The sequence below is a fragment of the Plectropomus leopardus genome, chromosome 8, assembly GCF_008729295.1.
Source record: "Plectropomus leopardus isolate mb chromosome 8, YSFRI_Pleo_2.0, whole genome shotgun sequence".
Classification (NCBI taxonomy): domain Eukaryota; kingdom Metazoa; phylum Chordata; class Actinopteri; order Perciformes; family Serranidae; genus Plectropomus; species Plectropomus leopardus.
The window spans coordinates 7862773-7885169 of record NC_056470.1 but is presented as its reverse complement, the minus strand read 5'-3'; the positions used below and the strand labels follow the sequence as shown (position 1 = coordinate 7885169).

General features: G+C 38.2%; 1 protein-coding gene across 1 annotated transcript in view; it reads left to right on the top strand.

The window, feature by feature from the left end:
- LOC121946809 (copine-9-like) overlaps positions 1-22397 on the top strand; it is a 93426-nt gene that overhangs the window by 3832 nt on the left and 67197 nt on the right. Inside the window, exon 3 of the mRNA XM_042491570.1 lies at positions 21617-21663. Coding sequence (XP_042347504.1) covers positions 21617-21663 — 47 coding nt within the window. The remainder of the gene's footprint in view (positions 1-21616; positions 21664-22397) is intronic.

The following is a 22397-nucleotide window of genomic DNA, read 5'->3' as shown; positions in this document are numbered from 1 at the left end:
TTTATTTTCTTCAGTTTAAACCCAGTAAGTAAATGAAGAGACCAGAATTATGTCTTCATGAAAATCAGACGGAAATATCAATTTGGAAACTTGAACTAAGACAATAATGTCAGAAAGAAACACCCTGATCTAACAGAAACACATGAAATGACCACAAACTCTTAACACAGTATTACGTGGTGGCATAGAAGGAAACAATTCAAATGGAAAGTTGATGAGGATGATTTGTTGTGGCTGACACACGAAATTCCAGGTTCAACAACATCCCACAATAGGCCATGGTTACTGTTACAACTCCACAGGTGGTATAAAGAGCAAGAATACTGCAAAGGGAGTCAGGTCGCTGTAATGCATTTCTTTGAGATCACAATGGAAAGAAAGGATTTTCATCATCATCCATCACACATTCATAGAATGTAGAAATTGGGAGGGTATCATTCAACAAAATATTTCACCATATGTGGTGAAATTAAAAATACCAATTTGTTTACTTTACAATGTACAACAACAGACAAAAGAGCTGATTTCTCCTACAAGATATTATTAAACCATCCTTCCAGTTTTAAAGCATAAACCACGAGTAGTTTAGCATTCTATTGCTGTCATGTTTTTTTTTTATTATTATGCTTGATTCTGGGTTGTGAATAGTCGACTGATGCTGTTGATGTTTCAAGGCCAGTCATCTCTCTGCAGGAAGTAGTCTAGTTGTCACTCTACCAATAACTCACAAGAAGCATCACGGCATAACTCTTAAATATTCATTTTATTTTCAAAGTACAAAATCTTTCTCAGTCAAAACAAATTGAATAAAACATACAGAGCACAGGAAGGTAGCTCAAAGACAAAAAGAGCTGGACGGCATTGAATAAACATAAAAAGTGTACGCTGCAGGCTATAAATGTGTAGAGGGTGAAAGTGAGACAGAGGATGTTAGTGCAGGGTTTCAGTCATTTTAAAGCATTACTAATCAAACTTAACTGCCAGTTACAAGGCATGAGTTGATGCACTTCTCAAGGATTTTCATAAAGAACTGTCTTCAGCTCCAGCTATGTTTAAATCTATAATAAAATAATCATTTTTAGCTTCACAGACGTCTCTGAACACAATGATCACAGTGAAAAGTGTGGCAGACAAGGCTGTAGAAGAATGCCAAGAAAGTGTTTTAGTTGGAAATGTGATGACAACAAGGCTGAGTGCATTTGTCTGTCCAAAAAGACTACAAACAGCCAAAGAGACCTATAAAGAAAATTACAGAGTGCATCTTCTCTTCACCTGGCAATCCAAACTGCGCTGTTACAAGTTTTAGGTGTTTATCCCTTTTTCCTTACTGATCCTGAAGCTTTTTACCAGTTTAAATTCCAGTAACCTCTGAACGAAAAAGCAGTGTTCTACCTTTGAAGACCTAACTTTTCCTAGACAAATGTTAAAAACGAAAATATATATCAGCACAACAGTTGGGCTTTTCAATGAGCTACACAAATCACAGCTGGAGAGCATAGCTGTCTAACTTCTTACCCAGGCTGGTCTCGAGGCTCGGGTGATGATGCCTGTTGACTGGCTGCAGATGTGAGGGCTGCCTGAGGAGCTACTGGGCTCCAACCAGTACAGACAGGGCAAAGTGGTGCAGCAGTTTTCCTGCAGTCCAGGCAATGTAAGCCAGTGTGGTGAGCAGTGCTCAGAGCTGTCTGTTGCTATGTGACCTACAGCCGGAAGACGTAATAAAAGAGACACTATTATCAATTGCAACCAAAGTAACATAGGCAGTACAGTCAAGAGAAGAGGCAGACATTCATTATGCAGAGCTTTTTTTGTTGCTTATATGCAACTTGAAAAAGTTGGCCTATTTAAGTTCCCTATGAAAAAAAAGGTAATTTAATTATCTTTTGAAAAAATAACTGTAGAATAAGTTTGGCATGAAACATTTGCATACATCTGCAGGTTAGGCCTGCAACATTAATACAATATTTGCACAGTACATTAGGCTGTGCAGTGGGTTGGATGTGCAGTATGAAAAGTGAATTGAATAGTGCACATAGAGTATTAAAAATTATATAAATCATCTTCATAAAAATACATATGCATACTTGATGTATTTTTCCATCCATATGCAAACTAATTAAACTTACAGTAGATAACTTCTTTAGTAACTAGATAAAAAGCTATTGAAAAGCTAATAATTGTCACTTAATCCTGACAGCAGTATATTAAGCAGATTGTCTGTAAAAAAAAAAAAAAGTTATGCTTCTCTGCATCCTCATAGTGCTTCTCATGGCATTTATAAGAATCCCCAAAAGCACCCAGTCAACATTTGTATCTAGGGTCAATGTGGGTAGTAAATGGGCTTAATAATGGGCCCATTATGGAATTTTTCTCATGCCAAATGCCCAAATTAATGAGTTTATCCATGGGCCCCTTTTAAAATGCCTGTTTTTCCCTTGGTACCCTAGCATAACCCACATGGGGCCCACTTGGGTGAACCCATTTTATACCCACATGGGCCCCACATTCAAATGTTGACTGGGAACCAGTGAGAGCTGAAAAGTCACTCATGCAACTGTCAATCATATCAATCACCACTCGTGAACTGCAGTCAGACAGAGCTGATGAAATATGAATTAAGACTCGGTTACTGCATTGGCTATTTCTCACTTAAAAGGTTTTTAACAACATTTTTTAGCAACATTTTTTAGCAACATATTTTAGCGTACTGTTGCTGTAAAATGTGAACGTTTGCTCTGGCTGATGGGCATTGCTTTGTTTTGGCTCGACTGTTTCTAACAGCTTAACAGTACACTAAAATATTTTTCTGAAAACATCTGAGGTGAGAAATAGGCATCACAGAATCTTGATCAGCACTGCCTAGTTTGACAGTTTGACTGCAGTTCAGGAGCAGTGATTGACTGATGATTAATAACTGCTCTCTCTGAAAATGATCTGTGATTGTCTCCCTTTGTAAGCTAGATTTCCCAAAGCCTAAAGACAATGCAAAGTGGAGATACAGAAGTCTTGTGTTCTCTCAGATGCCAGTGATGCCAAAATTAAACTCCCTGCCTCAGTTTAAAGGCAAAATTGAATTATTATTACTATTAGTATTCTAGTGAATGCTTTTACATTGGTGATCTGAGCCAAGATAATTCACAGGCAGACAGTATGGCAACTGCAGCACTGATCTTACCCTCTTCCTTTGACTCACACATTAGCAATGTGTGAGTCAAAGGAAGAGGGGCAAAAATGCACCGTGCCACCTTTAATTTTTTATTTTTTTTATATTTATTTTTTAAGTGAGGCCACTGGGTTGGCATAGCAGAGGCAGCAAAAAGAATGCAAGGTCACTTTGAAGCTGGCAGAAATTCTGCCACAGTATAACTTGAGCTTGGGCACCCACAGGTAATTGTGTGATACCAGCTGGGAAGTCATACAGAGGGGACCATATCAGGAGAACAGGGCATGGCAGAAAATAGGCAGAGTGGAGGTTAAACTGTGAACTTAAGCAAGGTCCATTCCTAAATCAAACTCTCTTGGGGTCCAGATAATCCCCCTTTGAGGTTTTGACCAATCTGAGGTTTCATACAGTGTAATGATATAAAGTGTGACATTTTGCAGCACTCGCTATCTGATCTAATTGGCAATAACAAGTGCACAGTAACGCTCAAACTGAGCCCATCATTGGAAGCTGAAATGACTGACAGGCTTAACAACCTGCTATCTGACAACATGTTCACTAACCTCCTGGAAATTGCAGTAGCTGAGCTGCAACAGACCATCTATCCCTAAGGTCTTTATCCGAATGAACGTTTCTGAACACAGTCATAATCATATCAGAAACTCTGTACTTCATTTATGTCAATCACAGAATGCTGAGAGATGTCATTGCATCCACTTTGTAGGGTGTATGTATCTGAATACACTTGTCCAAAGTGTTTTTTTAGAAGTTTGGCCACAAACCCTTAAACCTTAGTTAACTGACATGTTTACAATCACAGCTGCTCCCTGCTGTTTGTGTTCAGCCTTTACGACTGTCTCAGCTGTTGGATATTTGGCAGCAAAGTTACACGGGAGCAAATGCCACGGCAGTAATGTGACTGCAGTGTATGACAGGAAGGAAGTAATTAACAGCGTGGGTGCCATACAGGAGAGGAAAGATTGACCTAATCAATCAGTCCTTCTTTTTTTTTCCACTTCTCATATAGACCATTTAATCAAATTATATATGTTTAATCAGAGCAACTTGTATGGCAGGAATTGCTGGAGACTGCAAAAATGCTAAATATAGTAACTTTACAGGACAGGGAGCACAAAAAATACACAATATAAAATCAGGCCAAAAAGAGTTCACGGAGCTTGAGGTAAGTTAATCACTCTATTCTGATGTTAATGTTATTCAGAACCAATAGACAGCACTCAGAAAATGGGTCAGCTGTGCAGGAAGACCCCAAGTTGGTCTAGGAGAGAGAGGAGTAAAATAAAACTAGATGATGAATATGAGGGACCAGCCAGAGGTGGAAATAAAAATGCAATATGAAACTTAGAAATCTGCATGTGTAATCGCTATATATAAAAAACTTTTAGAAATATAGTTGAACTTCTGAAGCCTCATCATCTCAGCGGTGCATTTATTATGTACTTCTAAGTTGGTAATATTTCAGACACAACATTAATTTGAATACAAACATTTCATAACTTCAGAATTTATTTGAATAATTAATCTGTGTAAAACTTTGTCATAAAGCGCATTAGTTACAAGTTTTGTGTTTTGTGAGATAACAGTGTTTTTTTTTTTTTACCTTTGACTTTTATCACCAAATTCTAAATACTTCATTCCTCGGTCCAAGTGGACGTTTGTGCCAAAATTTTAGGAAATCCTCTCAAGGACTTCTTTAGATATTGTATTCATGAAAATTAGATGGATGCAAGGTCAGAGTGACCGTGACCTATGGCCATCAAATTCTGATCAGTTCATTTTTGAGGCCAAGTGGATGTTTGTACCAAATTTCCCTCAAGGCTCTCTTGAGATATTATGCTCATTAGAGTGAAACAGGCAAGGTCACACTGACCTCAAACTATTACCACCAAAATCTCATCAATTCATTTTTGAGTTCAAGTGGACCTTTGTGCCAAATTTAAAGACATCTCCTCAAGTTGTTCTTGAGACATCCCGTTCATAAGTATGGGCCAGATGGACGGACAACCCAAAAAACATAATGCCTCAGGCCATGGCTGTCGCTGGCACAGAGGCATTGAAACAGGCAGAAAGGAAATGTGAAAAAGATTCCAGCTCAACCTTATACAGCTGGGAGAGGAGTAGAAGTTCATAGTTAAGACACAAAAACATCATCATAATTAACTAATTAACTGAACTTGAAACTGCATGCATCAACACACACATCACACCCTGTTGTTTTCAGCAATACCAAGGCCCTTTAAGTGCCTAAGCTGCTAAACACGTCAAGTTATGGAGGATGACAAATTAGTTCTTTAACACACCTCGGATGGTGTTTTTTAGAAAGATGTTAATCAGTGAAACGTGATAAATATATCATTTAGTCAGCAGTGTTTTACCTCAGTTCTTTGAGGAAAACGTTTTTTCTTGCATGCCTCTATGATGACCAGAGATCCCAGAGATTCCAAGACATCAGGGTCAGCATTTAACAACAGCAGAACTATATCAACACACAACACATAACACACATTCCAAGTCATATTTAGTTGTTTTTTTTTTTTTTTTTTGTTGTTGTTTTTTTTTTTTATATCATAACAGTTTAGTGAAAATGCATGTATTCAGGAAGCAGTGAGCATATGATTGGATAAATGAGACTTGGATTATACTGCACGAGTTGTGTGCGTTTGTAAACAGATGTTTTAATTTAGTTCATCTGTTGTTAAAAGCTGTCACTGATTACTTCAGTTTATAAGGAATGCTTGCCTTTTGGGGATTTCCTGTGCACAAAGGAGGCATCACAAAATCAAGGTAGCACAGGGTGTGTAAATGACACACAATGGTAATTTTGTGGGTGAAATTTAATGGGTTTTTTTTTTGCTAAGAATGACTCATTCACACACTTACTCATTCATTCATCAAGATAAAACAAATTCAGTCCAAATTGAGTCCATGGAGATGAAGAACAATATTTTTCTTGAGGCCTTGCAAAATGATTTCATTCCCACACCTGTGAAACCATGGACTTAACCAAGACTTAATGATCTTTTTTTCATTATTAATTCACGGCCATGATATATATATTTTACAAATGGCACCAGGCAGTGTCCACAGAAAGCAGAACACAAGATTGTTTAAATTTTTTGCAGCTTTTTGTGGTTCACAAGGTTATGATAAAGTAAAAGTTTTCAGCCCCACTGAAGCATGTGATGTGGGTGCAGATCATCTGCTCAATCGGTGAAAGTGAAAGCAGGTGTTTATCATTATGTCCCCTCAGCAGTGAGTGACCGAGCTTTGTCAAGTTGTTTTAGGAAGAGTGAAACTTGCAATGGCCGAAACAAGTCTGGATTTTGATGAGAAGGGTCCACTGACTAACTTTTTTGTGGAGCTTTCAATCTAAGTCTTAATCTGCGCAAGTCTGTCCCTGAGCTCAAGAAGGAGCTGTCACATTAAAAACCAGAATTTGAGAGAAAACCTGATCTCCTGAGAAGTATACTGCAAGCAAAGAGAGACTAATTCCTGTATGCACAAAAAGACTTAAAAAAAAAACTTTTTAAAGACTAAAGTCTGACACCCTCTTACCTCTGAAGTCAGTGAGGGATTTAGTCACAGACTATAAGATTTTGCAGGGACGATTATCTTGTCTTTGACTTATCAAAAATAAATCGGCATCTTATTTGGAGATTACTAAATCCCCCCTGAGAAGAAATAAGGAGTAAGTATGACTGGTCATTTACATGGCAACTGATCTTGCATGATTTGGCCGTTTGTCCACATCACAACAGCATTTTAGAGGTCAAAATGCAACCCCTTTTTGGTGTTCTTCTGGTGTGTCATTACGAAGTTACATCACCAACTACTGGCCTGACATACATACTACAGCATTTTCAGTTGTGTTTGTGGATCCATCTACAGGAGGATTTCTCTCAGAATATTATATGGATGCAGAATTTTTAAAAACTCAAAGGAAAGACTTTGCCGTTTTTTAGCAGAGCTGTTTTTATCTAAACATAGTCTGAATCAGCTGTTGTGCTCATTGGCTTCTCAGAATTTTCTCAGCTCTGAGAACAGATAAAATACAAAGTTAAGTTGAAATTGATTACTGAGACAAATTTCTGAAATTGAGCAGACTTATCTATAAGCCAGTCAAGTTTTCTTTCAGACTTTACTGTTTTCTAACAATTACTGCAGTAACAGAGGAAACAAGCATTTTAAGATCTTGATTTAGGGGCTGGTTTAGACAAGAGGAGACTTTTTAAGAAATATGAGAAAATGTTCAAAATCTCACATTGATGTTATTTTGAGCTCAGATATGTCCAGGAGAAATTAACTAGACAAAGAAGAGATCTTATTCTGAATATTCTACCCTTCTCGGGTGTCACTATTTACATAACTAAGACTAGATTCCTTTTTGAGATTATTTTCCATCCTGTGTCTAGTGGAAGCTATTATTAGGCCAAATTCCCTTGAAGAAATATGACATATTAACAACTTCTTATGTGTCCACTAAAACACATAGCTCTAGAAACACAAGATAAAAGGTGCCATATGTCAACAATATATGTCAACAATATTTAAATTTGGCATCAGTATAAAACATTAAAAAATACTGTATCTGTGTACAAACTTTGCATTTGGACTTTTGGACCACCATTTTGAAAAACAATTTCCTTTTTTCCACAATACAACAGAACCAGGACTTGTTCACAGTCTCTTGCCCCTCTGGACTCCTTTCCATGCTTACTGTCTAACGAGTTTATTGCCTTGTCTTTGGTCTCTGGGAGGGCTCTCTTATTCTTTTCTATTTGCAGACTGGCTTAAAACTGGATCGGACTGAGTTTAATTTCCACCAACTGACTTGGACTGAGTTTAATTGCCCCCTCAATCCAAATGATCAAGATCACGGGAGCATGCCTTGTGAAGTAAACTGTCATGATTTCATTCCGACATTGGAGATTTGTCTGTGCCAGTGGAATCGCTTGAAAAGTTGTTCAGTGTAAGGCCGACATTAGTCAAAAAGCCTGCGAGAGCATCTGGAGCTGTGATGATGAGAGTGCATGTTATCATGTGAAGTTCTCGGGGATCAAAGTTAGTGATCAGTGACAGATCCACAGTGCAGAGACCACGAGAGAGATAACAACAGCCACATGAAAGATGGAGGCACATGATTGCACATTTGGGACGCCTGCAAAAAACAGAATGACCAAATTAGAGACAGAACCCGAAAGCTTTTACACTTTGATAGTACTTCATATCAGGTGATCCTCACTTAGATATCCTTACTTTTATTTCAGTGCAGTATTGAATGATTTTTGTTTGTTACACCTGAGGTAGCTGTAGCCTTGGCTCTGATTAGATTTTCTTCAAGAATGTGATGGGAAAAAAATGATACACACTTTTTAAAACATTTTTTATTAGGCTGTGTTCCCCTCTTTAGAGTTTCAGTCATCAATCCTTTTGAGCTTAAGGTGTGTGTGTTTGTGTGTCTGCTGTAGCATGCGTTTGTGTGTTGCGGCTCTGTACAAGAATGTGCCAAGACACCAAAGCAAAGACTCTGAAGCACTGCTTCTTATCTAATTTATTGATGACTCAGTGTTTGTCCTTGGGGATGTTGTATCACGTTGCCTGGTCATTGTGTAAATTAAATTTATTTCTTTTACTCCACCATCAAATTACCTGAAGCCTCTGTATCCAGCCCATACGTGTAGGATGTAGAACTTTGCGATCGATGTGTGTCTGAAGTGAAGAACCTGGAAGCTGGCTCACAGTGATTTCTTATTGATGTTTCAGATGGACACAATGAGAGATGACATTCGGTATTTCCAGTTCATTGCTCTTCCACTTTGCCAAAAAGGAAGCTTTTCACTTTTCTTTTTCTTAATACTTTTATTTCTATGCTGGGTAAAAGTACAAGTCCTCTTTTAATACACTTTTGACAATGAAAGTTGTCTTTTTATCCTCAATGTAATATACTCTACATTGACCTTGAACTCCAGGTATGCAGTATTTTTTATTTTTATTTAGCTTTTCTAACTTTGCCAGGAGTTTCCATAGAAACACAAATGTTTTTTAAGATTAATTAATCTGTAATTTTACAAAACAGTGACTCAAATCCGTATAATGTGAGTGAGTTCTCTTGTAGTTAGACGCCTACCTGGATGTATCACCAAGAGTTTGAATATCTTTCAGTTCATTGTTTTAGTTTTACAGCTGCAACTGTGGTTTATGTTGAGTCTCACAACTCGGCCCCTTGACTCTCGAGTACTGGCTTTAGCCTCTTGGGCAACGTAGAAGCATAAAAGCTGCCCCACTGTATTTAAAGGGTTTTAAGGAGCATATGTAACCTAGAGATACTTCTTTTTTTTTTAACAAGTTATAAAGAAAAGTGTATTCTATGATTTTATTGTCAACTTATATTCTCCTACAAACACCAGGACACTATTTAAACGATCTGTAGCACATAGTCTAATGTGCATGCTACAAAAGCTTTCTGGGCATGGCCAATTTCCCAGGCAATGCATAATCTGGATGCAAACTGAAGCACAAATGGCAAAAGTATTGTATTTATATAGTTTCTTAAATAATCATAGGTGTTTTCGGTGTAATATGACTTCAACCAACCAATGTGTCTTCTCCCATTTTCTTTAAAAGCCAGGTGTGCCCACATACTTGCATCCAGCAAATTAGAGTTGTTTTTTTGAAGAGAGTAATGCAGTAAGAGCATTAATGTCATGGGACATATATGCAGCTAAAGCAAAAAATGTAGTTATAACATTGTTGGATTATGGTGATCTTTTATGAACGCACCTGATCATTGCCAAAAGAAATTAGACACTGTTTACCATTGTGCTTTACACTGTATTACTGGCTGTGGGTACCACGTACACCACTGTACATTGTATGCTGCTGCTAATTGGCCTTCTCTGTCTGTCCGCAGGCTCTCACACAGGTTGGTTTTTATATACAAAAGTCCACTTGGGATGGTTCCCTCTTATTTATGTACTTATATGTATACAAACCAGAATCAATATGGCCTGTGCTCTCACAGTACTGATGTCGGTCCCCAAAGTTCACACAGAACTTGCCAAAAAAGCTTTTAAATTTGCTGCCCCCTCCACTTAACTTACAGAAGGACTTAAAGCTGTCTGAACTGATCACTCTGGGGGAATTTAAGTCACTTTTAAAAGGTCGAGAAAATAGCACTATTGGTCAATATGACTGCTACTCCAATGATAACTGAAATTTGATGATTGTACTTTTCGCATTTTAACTCGAGATTGTGCTCGCTCTTTGTACTGTGTGATAGTTGTATTTATTTGATAGTTGTATTTGTCTGACTGTATTTATTGTTGTAACTTTGTTTTAAGCTGCCCTCTTGGCCAGGTCACTCTTGGAAAAGAGATTACAAATCTCAAGGAGTCTTTTACCTGGTTATATAAAAGACGTATATATTGAGGAATTAAAAATTTTATCCTCTAAAATAAAGTTATGCTGCTCCTCATGAGCAACGGACACATTGTCTGTCTTAACAGAGGGTCAGACAGCAGCTCTACAGCTCTGCCCTGATCTCTGCTATGTTAACATTTAAGAGAATGTCATAAATATTTTCTGGATTAATTATGTCTTATTTCACCCACCTGCAGTCCATCCACCTGTTCCTGTGTGTGTAAAAAGCATGTCATGAATCCGCCCATGTAGGCACATCTTACTATGTGAATACTGCACACTTTTAAGAGATAAGGCAGGATAATTCTCAGCATGAACGTACAACATTATCTAGAATCATAAGGTCAATATTAATCCATTCAAACCTGAGTGAATTGGCTTAATTTCTTTCAAAAACATGGAAAGAAGCTGACAAGCAGCTTAACAAGAAATTACCCCCAAATGTCTAATATGTTACAAGAAAATTATCTAAAAATAGCAAAAAACAAAGAAGGAAAGGTAAAAAACAACAACAAAAAAAACAACAGAAAGTCCCTGAAGTAAATTAATTAATTAATCCCTGAAGTAATTAAAAGATTTTTTTTTCAATTCTTTGTTTTCCTTAATGATTCTCTCTCTCTCTCTCTCTCTTTTTATTAAATTTTAAATGACCTAATTATTTTAATAAACTTTCTTCTTTTTTTTTAATTTCATGCTTAGATGGTTATTGCCTTTTTTTCCAATGAACGAATCAAATAAATTTGCTCACGTTTCAAAGGTTTAAATGCCTGAACACAGCCCAATGTTGATCCAGGTTTCAAAGGGTTAAGGGAAGTAAACTTGATTTTAGGTTTTGCTTTTTTTGCCATAGCATGTTATTATTGATTATTCTGTTGTTCAAAAAACTTTACTTTTTTGTTTATTTATTTAATTTTTCTATATTGTGCCCCTCAGTTCTGAAACCAAATCTACACTCTTTCATGCTAACATTTGTTTTCAGTAAAAAAAGCTTTGATAAACCCACTGTAAACCACCTGCCCTGCACCAAACAACACACAGACAAAGTTAACGACTTCGCTGGTGAACACAGCGGAGTATTTAACGACTAAAGAGTGAAATAATTCCTCAGGAGCTGAGACCAAAAAACAGCTTAAAGGAGAGTGAATACTGGACTTAACATATCTCAAACATGAATGTTAATGCTGCTCTGTGACTGCAGGGTGGTTAAATGTTTGTAACTAATTATACAACATAGTTTTGTAACCTGACTAAATAGATCTTGGCAGCAGCCTCAACATCAACACATAGTATAATAATCGAATCAATCAATCATGATGATTTTACACTGATATTTTGTTCACCGAGCATTGGAGTTATGTAAGCCCTTTGGAAAGTACTCATGCATGCTGTGTACCAATTTTGGCTGTCAGTCAGCTTTGTAAAGTAGGTGTCACTTTTTTAAATGATCGATGTTTCATTTTGAAACAAAGTGCTTTTCATACACAAAGCTCTGCCTTGCTGTTAGTCCGCTGGATACTCCTCCTGGTCCTTTGTCTTATTCGGTCCAGTCTTGACTGGGTTTTTAACATATTCTAGGCATGCGTGACCTCGACCACACTGATGTCGCCCTTGGAGAGAAGAAAACGGCTCTCATGCATTTCCCCAAGCGGGTGAAATTCCTCTTTATTTGAGCTGAACTAGCAAAGAAGAATTGAAATCCCCGAAGAGATTATAGGCTGCAAAGGGGAAAAAAATAAGTTCTGTCATTCGGTCCGAGACTCATCTGTACGATACATTCTTTTGGACCAGATTAAAATAATGGAATTCATGAGATATTTTTCATCTCATTTCCAAGAGCTATACCTCTTTGTTTCTCTGTCACAGAAGTGACCCTTTGCACTTCAAAAAGTGCAATTTCCGGCTCCAATTACTATTCAAATTTGATATTACACTGATATCGTTTCAGTTCTAAAGTAATAAGAAAATCAGCGATGACATTGGCTCATTAAAACTGAAAGTTTAAGAGAGAACACTTACAAAAATGGAGGCAGTCTTTTTTAGCTGCTTCATGTTCTCACTGTGCAGCTCCTGAAGCCACACACCACTTACACTTGTATTTCTATCCACCACCATCTAAACTGCTATCAGGCTCCCATATGAAACATCCCACTTCTCTTATGTAACATCATTTGCCAGTGGAGTGCTGACAGTTTCCATCCACATGCATGAGTGTCTCACTCCATTAAAAATCTGTAGGAGAGACGGCCTTCCCCGCTCCCACACGTCCAGGAGTATTTAAAATGAAATACAATCATGTGCATTGAATCAATTATGATTATTATTCTCCCATTAGGAAGTTAGTGAGTCATGTTGATTACATTTCATAATCTATGGGATACTTTCTGTACATTCATTTTGTTGTATTTGCTTATAACAGATTCTGACTCACTGGCAAGTAGGAGTTAATGTTTTGTTATAGCACAGCAGGTGTGGTTTTTGAGTTTTGTTCCTTGTCCTGTTATAAAAATCTGCTTTAGTGCCTGCTGGGGTTTGAAAATGACTCATCTGGAAGACTATACTCTGATGTATGAACTATATGATTTAGGCTGCTTTTATGTGATTCAGAATGAAGTGTTTTTTATTACTTTTCCAGTACTGCTGCAATTTTCTCTCCATGCGGGTTGCCGCTGTAAGTATTTGAGCATAAACTGTGGGAGAATTGGAAGATGCAAAGCAGAATTTCTGCTATGGCACAACAAAAATGACAGACTTTTTTTTTTTTTTTTTAAAGTAAGGCAAGGAATTTTATTTCGTAACGTTTTTCCCATCCATTGTATACACATGATCTTGACAAGTTCCACTTAAAAAAGTGAGTCAATTATAATTCAATAAAGGTTCAGCAGTGGAGGTGAATACAGGCAAGGCTTGAGTCATACCATCTAAATAAAGGTCACTGGTCTCTAATTACCCCTGAGGTCTCCTGATGAGTTCTGAGGAAAGAGTGTGGAGCCCCTGTTGATTCAGACATTAACGGTCATCCATCTCATACTCATGGCTTTTAATTCATTTTAAATCATATTCCTTCTAAGTTAGTTATGTGTTGATATACACATGACGAAGTCACAGTCCATTGTTAGGTGTTTAGCTTTCAGCGTCCATTATGAACAGGGGTGCATATATTTTAAAGAGCAGCTTAACAACCTGTTTCAACCACAATGTCTTACTCCCAGCTTCTCAAATGTTGATGTTAAATCAGTGATCTTTGGTGTCAAATATCAATGCACCAGAGGCACCCTTGAGCAGCAATATTTTTTAAGGCTCAGAGCAACTGCATGAGCGTAGTGAACAAGAAAGTCTTCATAGGGCGGATGGAAGGGGAGGTGGCAGGGTCAAACAAACTCTGGACTTTCACACAGGGGAGCCTGCTGTCTTGTGTGAAACCAAAAGTCAATCAAGTGTGCTGGTATGTGTAGCATGTTACGTTATGTCAAGTTATGTATGTGCATATGTCACTCAACGTTACATTACGCCACTAACAGCCAACAGACTTATTCTAATCCAAACCATGATGTTTCTTTCTAAACAAAACCACATACTTTTGTTGCCTACACCTGAAGAAATAACCGTAAAAACTTTTTTTTTTACCTTCATTTAAAGTTTATTTTGAAAAGAGGATATTTACAAGTAACAGGCATATATTGACACTCCATCCCTGAGTGTCCAAAACTGATGCTACAGGGGTAGGGGGTAGCTAGTTTAATGTTTAGGGCCACTGACCAAGTGTCGGTGTTTGAAGAGTTGGGAATGAGAATATGTTAGGAATAGCTTGAACACAGCCCATTCACAAATAACCAAATGATGATAAACAATTAATGAATTGAATGTATGAAATATAACCGGATGCTGCAGTTTCCCATTTGCTGTTTTGTTTGTTTATTTTCAGTTACCATGTCTGTCTGTTAAATACAAAGATGGCAATGCATGATGGCAATTAGCCAAGTAAAGACTTTAAATAGTTACATTTTTGTTTTGTTTATCTGAAGATTAAAAAAAATATAAAACAAAGTGTTACTTTGATTTTTGACAATTGGAGAGAGCCAGGCTAGCAGTCTTTATGCTAAGCTAGGCTAATTGCCACCAGCTTTATACTTAAAAGGATACTTTGCCAACTTGAATCAGTTTTTTATTGTAACAATGTGGGTAGTATGCGAAAAAGAACTGTGGTAAACCATGTCATTTTAACAGCACCCAGATCTCCTTGCTCATCTCTTAGTTTATGTGTTTCATGTCATCGAGAGGGTCTGGGTTAGGGGTCCCGCTCCTTTCTCTCTCAGTTCAGACTCTAAAACCAGTCAGTGTTGATAAATTTTGAATTATGATCCTGTTACTGAGCTGCCTATGTCTTGCCTAAAACATTTTCAGAAACATATTTAGGCATAACTAGTAACTGTAATTTTTAGATTGTTTACTACCAGCTGGAAGCCATATTTTTTGTTGTTGAAAAACATACAAGCTTGCATTACATCACCCATCAGTGTCAGCATTTATTGGTGCGGTGCAGCAGAAATCATTCTGGTAGTTGTAAGTTTTTTATTATGGTATTCTAGTATTCTAGTATTTTTGTCTTTCTGCATAGACAGCCCAATTTTATGAAAAGACCGTCTTTCCAGGAGTGAAACACTTCTTTAACAGACACCCTTGAGACTGGTATTGCTCTTATTTCTAACTCTTGAAAGTGAAAATATTGCCCTTATTCATGTTTTTAACTTAACAATGGACAGACATAGAAATATGTCTTAACCCTGAAGTTTTTTCCTTGCTTGTCAGTATCTTTAATCTCTTTTTTTGATCTTTTTTTTTTTTGGCCTGCAAAACTTATATTGTCAATTTTATTATTATTTTTGGGAGAAGAGACATCAACACCCAACACAAGAACATGAATTTTGAAAATCAGGATCGGGGTGATATTTGCTATTGCAGCATAGCTTTGGGATGTAGGCTACTATGAAGGTTGGATTTTCACAGGAAGGAAAAAAAAAACGCCTGGTGCAGGCTATCTCCCCATATTGGCTCCCAGTTGGGCAGCTTTGTTATTGCTGCTCCGCTGAGGTTTAAGAATTGGCCTCCAAAGGTTTGGGGCTCTCTCGCCTTATCCCTCTCTTGGCAGCAGATCAATAGATTAGAAGGGATGTGTGCCGACCCTTTTCCACCTAAATTGCTGTGTGAAAGGTGTATCTGTGAGGGATTTCTGACAGCCAGGCCCTTCTTCTCCAGCTGAAATCCGCCACAGCCTGACACTGGACTTCCGCTTGGCTTCTGTTTCCCAAACAGTCGTCTATCCAGCTCATCTCTTTACCTTCATGTCTTCATCTTTCATGCCACCTTTACCTATTTCCCTGCTCTTTCTCCCACCCAACTATCTCATCCTTATTCCACCTTCCCTCCCTGTCCTTCACTTTTATATTACATTTTATTCCTCCTTGTCCAGCTTCACCACCCCACAGTCCTGCCATCCAACCACCCTTTCTGTTTCACCTCACAGCAAGCAGCTTGTGCCCCCAGCCTGTACGTAAGCCCATGGCATCCTGTCTACATCTGCCTACTCTCTGATTATATTCTCCTGCAGTGCAAATCCAAGAGGCGGGCGGCAAGAAATCCCCAGTTGAAAAAACCTTTCACACTAGTGACTGTTGCTGTCAGCTCGCTCGGCATTAGCTGGATGAGTCCGAAAGTACACTATGCCATTTTCAATTATACTCAACACACTGACAGAATGGACATTTTAATACAGAAGGGATGGAAATGTCTCTTACTGTACTTGCACATACAATATGTACATGCTGGAGATTATATGTTCTTTACGTCCAGGAGATATCTGGTAAAAAGATAAATTAGAGGTGCATTGCAATGAAATATTTCCTTTTAAGAATGTCCTCACAAAGTAGTTTAAGTGGTTAGACCACAGTCTCATAATCCTCTTTCGCTGAGGTTTCACTCTGGTCCAAGTTGTAACCTACAGATCTAAAAAATGCAGCAATGGGGAGTGCCAAAAACTGCAGTTCCTTGTTTGGCCACTTGAGGCTGGCTTCAAAAAAAGGTCTTTACAGCAGCTAATGACTTTGTTATTTTTCCAGTGCAGGTTAACAGTTATTTGATAATTACTTCAAATGCAAGTTGACAGTTTTTGCAAATTATGTAATGAGAGAGAGAGCTGTGTGTAGTTCGTATATACTTTGTCTCCATTACAGTATGTTTCTCCAGGCCATTCTCATTCCCAGGTTGTCAGATACTAACCCTTTCTTATGCCCCTCGCAGTGTGATATCGACTCCCTTTAGCATCTTTATGAGATGCACCAGGCTTTCACTTACTCCAACGTAAACCTAAACAATGCTATACTTGATGCTGAGAGCAACTGATACAGTATAAAGAGTGAGTAAATTAGCAAAGGGGGGAAGGGAGCTTAATGGGTCAAAGTAAACCAGACTTTCACCCAGAAGAATGCCATTTTTGTGAAATCAAGTTAATGTTGCTTTAACAGAAAATTATGTAACTTACAGTAGTCATGCATTGATGTCACTCACATAACATATTTACATCTCATTACATTAAGTTAAAAACTTTTTTATTTTAACTTAAAACATGACCTTTCTTCTAAATCTAACCAAGTAGTTTTGTTGCCTAAACCTTAACATGACTGTTTCACAACATAAATCACGGGTTACAATGTGCTTTACGTCACATAAATACATTAAAAAGCTCCCTGTGCATAGCTATCAGTCACTAAGGGGCATGACAAAGTGTCAAAGGCTGTTTTCAAAAACAATTTGCATGTTTTCCTACAAAAATGAAAGCAACTAAATTTGTATCCAAGTACTCCTGCGTTGATCTCTCACAAAATACTGGATTTTCCCATGGAGAGGCATGTTCGTAATTGTGTGAACTTTGTGTCATTTTTGGGTATGTCTTCATCATGTTCCTTTTCCTAAACCTTACCCCAATGACTTTACTTACTTAAGCCTAGAGACACACAACTGTGTTTCTTTTCCACAACCTAACCTTTGTAACTAAACATAAATTGCATGACTGTACATTAGGGTCATGACGTCATTTGTGGGATGTTAATTTGTAGGATATTCTATGAACTGTTGTGCATACATTTTTGTAGGATTGGGACAGTACAGTAGGGGTGCGGATGCAACCCTTGTTTTTTAAATAATTGCCCCCACTGACCCTCAAAATATCTGTGCACACCCCTGTTCGTAAGTGATCGTCTTTTTTCTGTGCCACTGGAGCACTCTCTTTACTATATACTGTGAGGATGTGGATCAATGTAAGAACTTAACATGATTTGTGCTCAGTCCTGATTCATTCGTGTTCAGAGTCACCTGGGTACTCCATCCTGCAGTCAGACTATTGTCAGGAGTTGTAGTTGGAGTAAGGATAGGAGAGACAACGAATTGCCTGATTTGGCCGCTCTGTGGCTGACCAGATGGGCTCTTTCCCTTCTAAGTCACTTTCCATAAAGTATGCAATCAGTCAGGTTCTTAGGACATGACCGACACTGATGTAGCCCCGACGCGGATTAGTCTGAGCCCACTGTTGGGCTATGGCGCTGTCTCTGCAACCTTGGGGAAACATCAAGGTCCTGTGACTTTGATGTTTGATAAAGAGACATACTCTGCATTATTTTAGTTGATGGGCCAGAGAGAGCATTGGGCTACAACTTAAAGACCAGCAGATTTAATCCCTGGAGTGTATTTTGCTTTTTTATTTTCTGCTCTGTAATCTAATTGAAGGCTAACATGTTATTCACAAACTGATTATCTCGTAATACGCTTTTAAGCAGAGCTGTATGTGTACCGTATGGTTAACAATCAGACAAAGAAAAGATTGTTTTCTTCTAAAGACACAATGCCCAAAAGGTTTGCTGCCTGCTGCCCTTTCTCTGTTATCTCCCCTCTGTTAATTGCTCATTAGAAGGGAAAATCTGGTTTTAATTGTCTGACGGTCAAGACACTCTGAAGTTCATTAGTGCTAATGTCCAAACTTCACAGAGGCACACTGTGGATTATGGTGCCCGTCTAGACACAAACAACAGCACTAGGCCAATTATTAATACATCCCATAAGAGCCTTTAGTGAGTGTTTGTTTGCTTTTGCAAGAGCTTCTATGTTTGATCCTAATATGACAACATGATGAATTTGTGGGGTATAATTGCACTGCCTCTGGTTTATTGCATATTTTTGCAACTGTACTCAAAATGTTCGCCTCAGAAAACAAATGTAAGGTTTGCTGAACAAACCACGGTAGGTAAAGCACAAATAATTGCTCGTCAGGGGGCTTATACTTTAACTCATGCCCATTGAGGCTGCTTTTATTTCAATAATACTAAGAGTCTATAGCCATGCTAATGACTTTGTGAGGCTGTAATGTTCAGTGTAAAGAGGGTGATGGCAGAATAATTATTTTTAAAAGTCAGCAAATGCTCGACACAAATAATCTACAAATAATGGCACATTCTTTCTGGCAGTATAGGACTCACTCAAGTCTCATGCATCTTGAATAAGTCTTGTACACAAAGTCCTTGGTTGTATTGTTTGTTGTTAAATGAAAAATGTGTGGGATTTATTTATCTGTTCTTTGTTTATATATTTAATAATCTATTTAACAGTACCTTTAGTTTAGTGTATTAGTGTGTTAATATGCAAAGTAAGTTTTCGTGGTTGCAGCAGGCTAAGCAAAGTGGTCCCTCTCCCAAGAAAAATTTCCAGCTACTCCTGGAGGGGTTCCCAGGCATTCCCTGGCCAAATGAGATATATGATCCCTCCAATGTGTTCTACGTCTAGCCCAGGGTTTCTAAAGGTCATAAACCAAAATGTAAGTTGATAACCAAAGCCATTGGGATTTATCCTCTGGGGTACATGAATATCTCTATCAAAATTTAGTGCCAGTCTATAATGTAGATTTAGATTTATTTCACTGATAAGGTGACATTTTGACCTGCTGACAGCACTGGATGAAAAAAGTCATGGCATCAATATCATCATTAGGTTCATCTTCTGGACACCAGGAATAGCTATAGCTACCAGATTTCCCTATTAATTACATAAATATAGAGTAGCTGTCAAGATGTTTCACTCCGAACCACAAAGGTCAACCTCTTTGTGGAGCTGGAAAAGTCACGGGATGATCACAGTTAGCAAGATTCATCTCCAGGGGACCATGAGTGTCCATTAAATGCAATAAAATGTAGTGAGAATTAAGACATTTCACTCTGAACCAAACAGGTCAGCTTCTTTATGGAGATTTAGGAAAAGTCAGGAGATCACCAACATCAGAGAGATTCATCCCCAGGGGACTATGAAAAATTGTACAGCAATTCACCAAAGTGGTGGTTTGACCATTAGACTGAAATAGCCATTAGTATTAAAAGAAGTCTTCTGAATTAAACATCAAAATGCAGTTTTGTAACTGGCCATAAGAACTGCTGAAAAATGTAAATTTGATCAAGGTCTGGTTATTTTCATTAGGCACAGTGGCTAAGTATAGGAAATGATCATGGTCTCCTCATAGAAAGGGAACGAATCACCCTGTTCTCATGTTCCAAACTCATAAAATAGCACCGCCCTGTCAGTGGTTTTGGTGTTATAGCTTTGACAGATGGCCACATGGCACTTGGTGCATCCTCTCAATATATGTGCATGAGTGGTCCCACTTAAGAATGCAGTTGGATGGAACGGGTCCCATGCCCATTAAATGCAGCAGGACAGCATCATGTTAAAATGCTGCTGGTAACAAAAGTTACATAAGGAGCTCAAAGGAAACTATAGGGTGGGTGGATGGGAGGGGTGGTCCCACAAACAACGGACTCTCATACGGGAGTCTGGTGTTTGCTTCTGGTGTGAATCTAATGTGTTTTCTACACCGTACCATGTGCCTCCTTCCCCTAAATCTAACCACCCATGTCAGCATGTGCATTTGTTGACATTCCAGCGTTGGTTGCCATGTGCTCTCATTGCCTAAACACTACCATGTGCAGTGTCATCCCACTGTGTGCGTTTGTTGACATCAGGGTTCCGGCATCCCAGAATATGAATAGCACACAGAAGGACATCTAGAGCATAATTTGTAGATGCTGAAGTCCACTGACAAAGTAGCAACATGTGACAAGTTGGGGTGAGAACTGTGTTGAAAGAGTTAGAGAAAGATTTAGGACACCCATGTTGACTGTCGTAGGCAACAGGGAGTAAACACTGCTTGCTCATGTTAAAGTTTGGCATTTGGGGAAATAACATTACCTGAAGACCTCGTTCTCTTCCAAGCACAGGAGTCACAATTACTCCAGCTGCTAGGGGGCTTTGTCACCTAAAACTGAAACATGTCATTTTGGGGCACTTTCTGAGACGACCGGTACTGTTGTTACCCTTTAGAGGACAATTAGCAACGAGAACCAGACTGTATATTTCATTTAGTTTGAAAAATAATGCCCTATACACAGTAATTCTGCCCTTTTCTAATATAGATATTGATATCCAGGGAGAGGTCTGGCTGAAGGTGGTGACAGCATATCTCCAAGGCAGGAAATGTAAAGATTGATTATGCCTTTGTTGTTATGCAGGTATACCGAGCAGAAAAGTGAAAAGGAGCCCAAGAAAAATTACATTAAAATGTTTTCATAATAAAAAGTTCAGCTGAACTCCTATTTTGCCATATTAAGGGTGACTTTTTTCATCATAGATGAAAAATCCCTCAAGTGCCTTGATTGTCCAGATTCTTTAATTCTAACAATGAAATGTAATGGTTTTTATTGAGGAATTATTGACTTTGCTTCAAGCTATGCAGGATTTAATGAAAATGGATTTGAGTCGCATAGATTTTCTTACCTGAGTGTTTTAATATCTGTTTGGTGCTGCAGGTGCCAATATGTTAAAAAAAAACTATCGGGCTGATCACTAAAACTGAATAGCTTCTTCTTTTTCTTTCTTTTTGTCATCTTTCTCCATCGGTGTCTTCCCCTCCTCTGTTTCTTCCAGTGGTGGTGTTATATTTGCAGGCCGTGGGAACCAAAGAATGGCGGGAGGTAAGTTAAACAACCTTTTGCTCTCCAATATCAGTATCCAATATTTGTGTCTACCTGTCTGCCAGATACGTGTTTTTTTCTTTTTAGGAATGCTAAATTATTAACTTCAAGAGTTTTCTTTGATGCTGGTGACTTTCAGTTAGAGCAGGGGTTATTAGGAGTCCAGAGGCAACTCACTGCAAACCCCAAAAACATTGTTGTAGAAAATTGAAAGTGTCAACCTCTTCACTTACCCACAGAGGTGTAAAAACTGTCTAAAATGGACTCAAGTAGAAAAAAAAACTTCATACACTTGACCCAAACTGATGGATTAATAGTACAGGTTAAGGAATAAATAAATAAAAACGATCTCATTATATCGGGTTTCTGATGTAAGACAAAGGAATTCATATCACGACTAAGGGCCGGGACACGAAGAAGGGAGATTCCTTTTGGGTCTCATCAAATATGCACAGTCTGCTCCTCACGACTCCGTGCTGTCTTGCCCTCTGTCACTTTTTTTTACAGTGGGGTTATGTGATTTTCCATTCATTACCACTTCTTTGAATTTCTACCCTTTTTCTTTTTTTTCCATCTCTCTGACACACAGACACATTTTCTTGTCATTTCGTAGCCCTATTTTGCCTCGTGTTATTTGCCTATGACATTCTGTCCTTAATCGGTATATTTACCCATTTGCAAATTCAAAGTCAACACTGATGTGTCAGTGAAGGCTTTGCCACTTCTGATCCCTT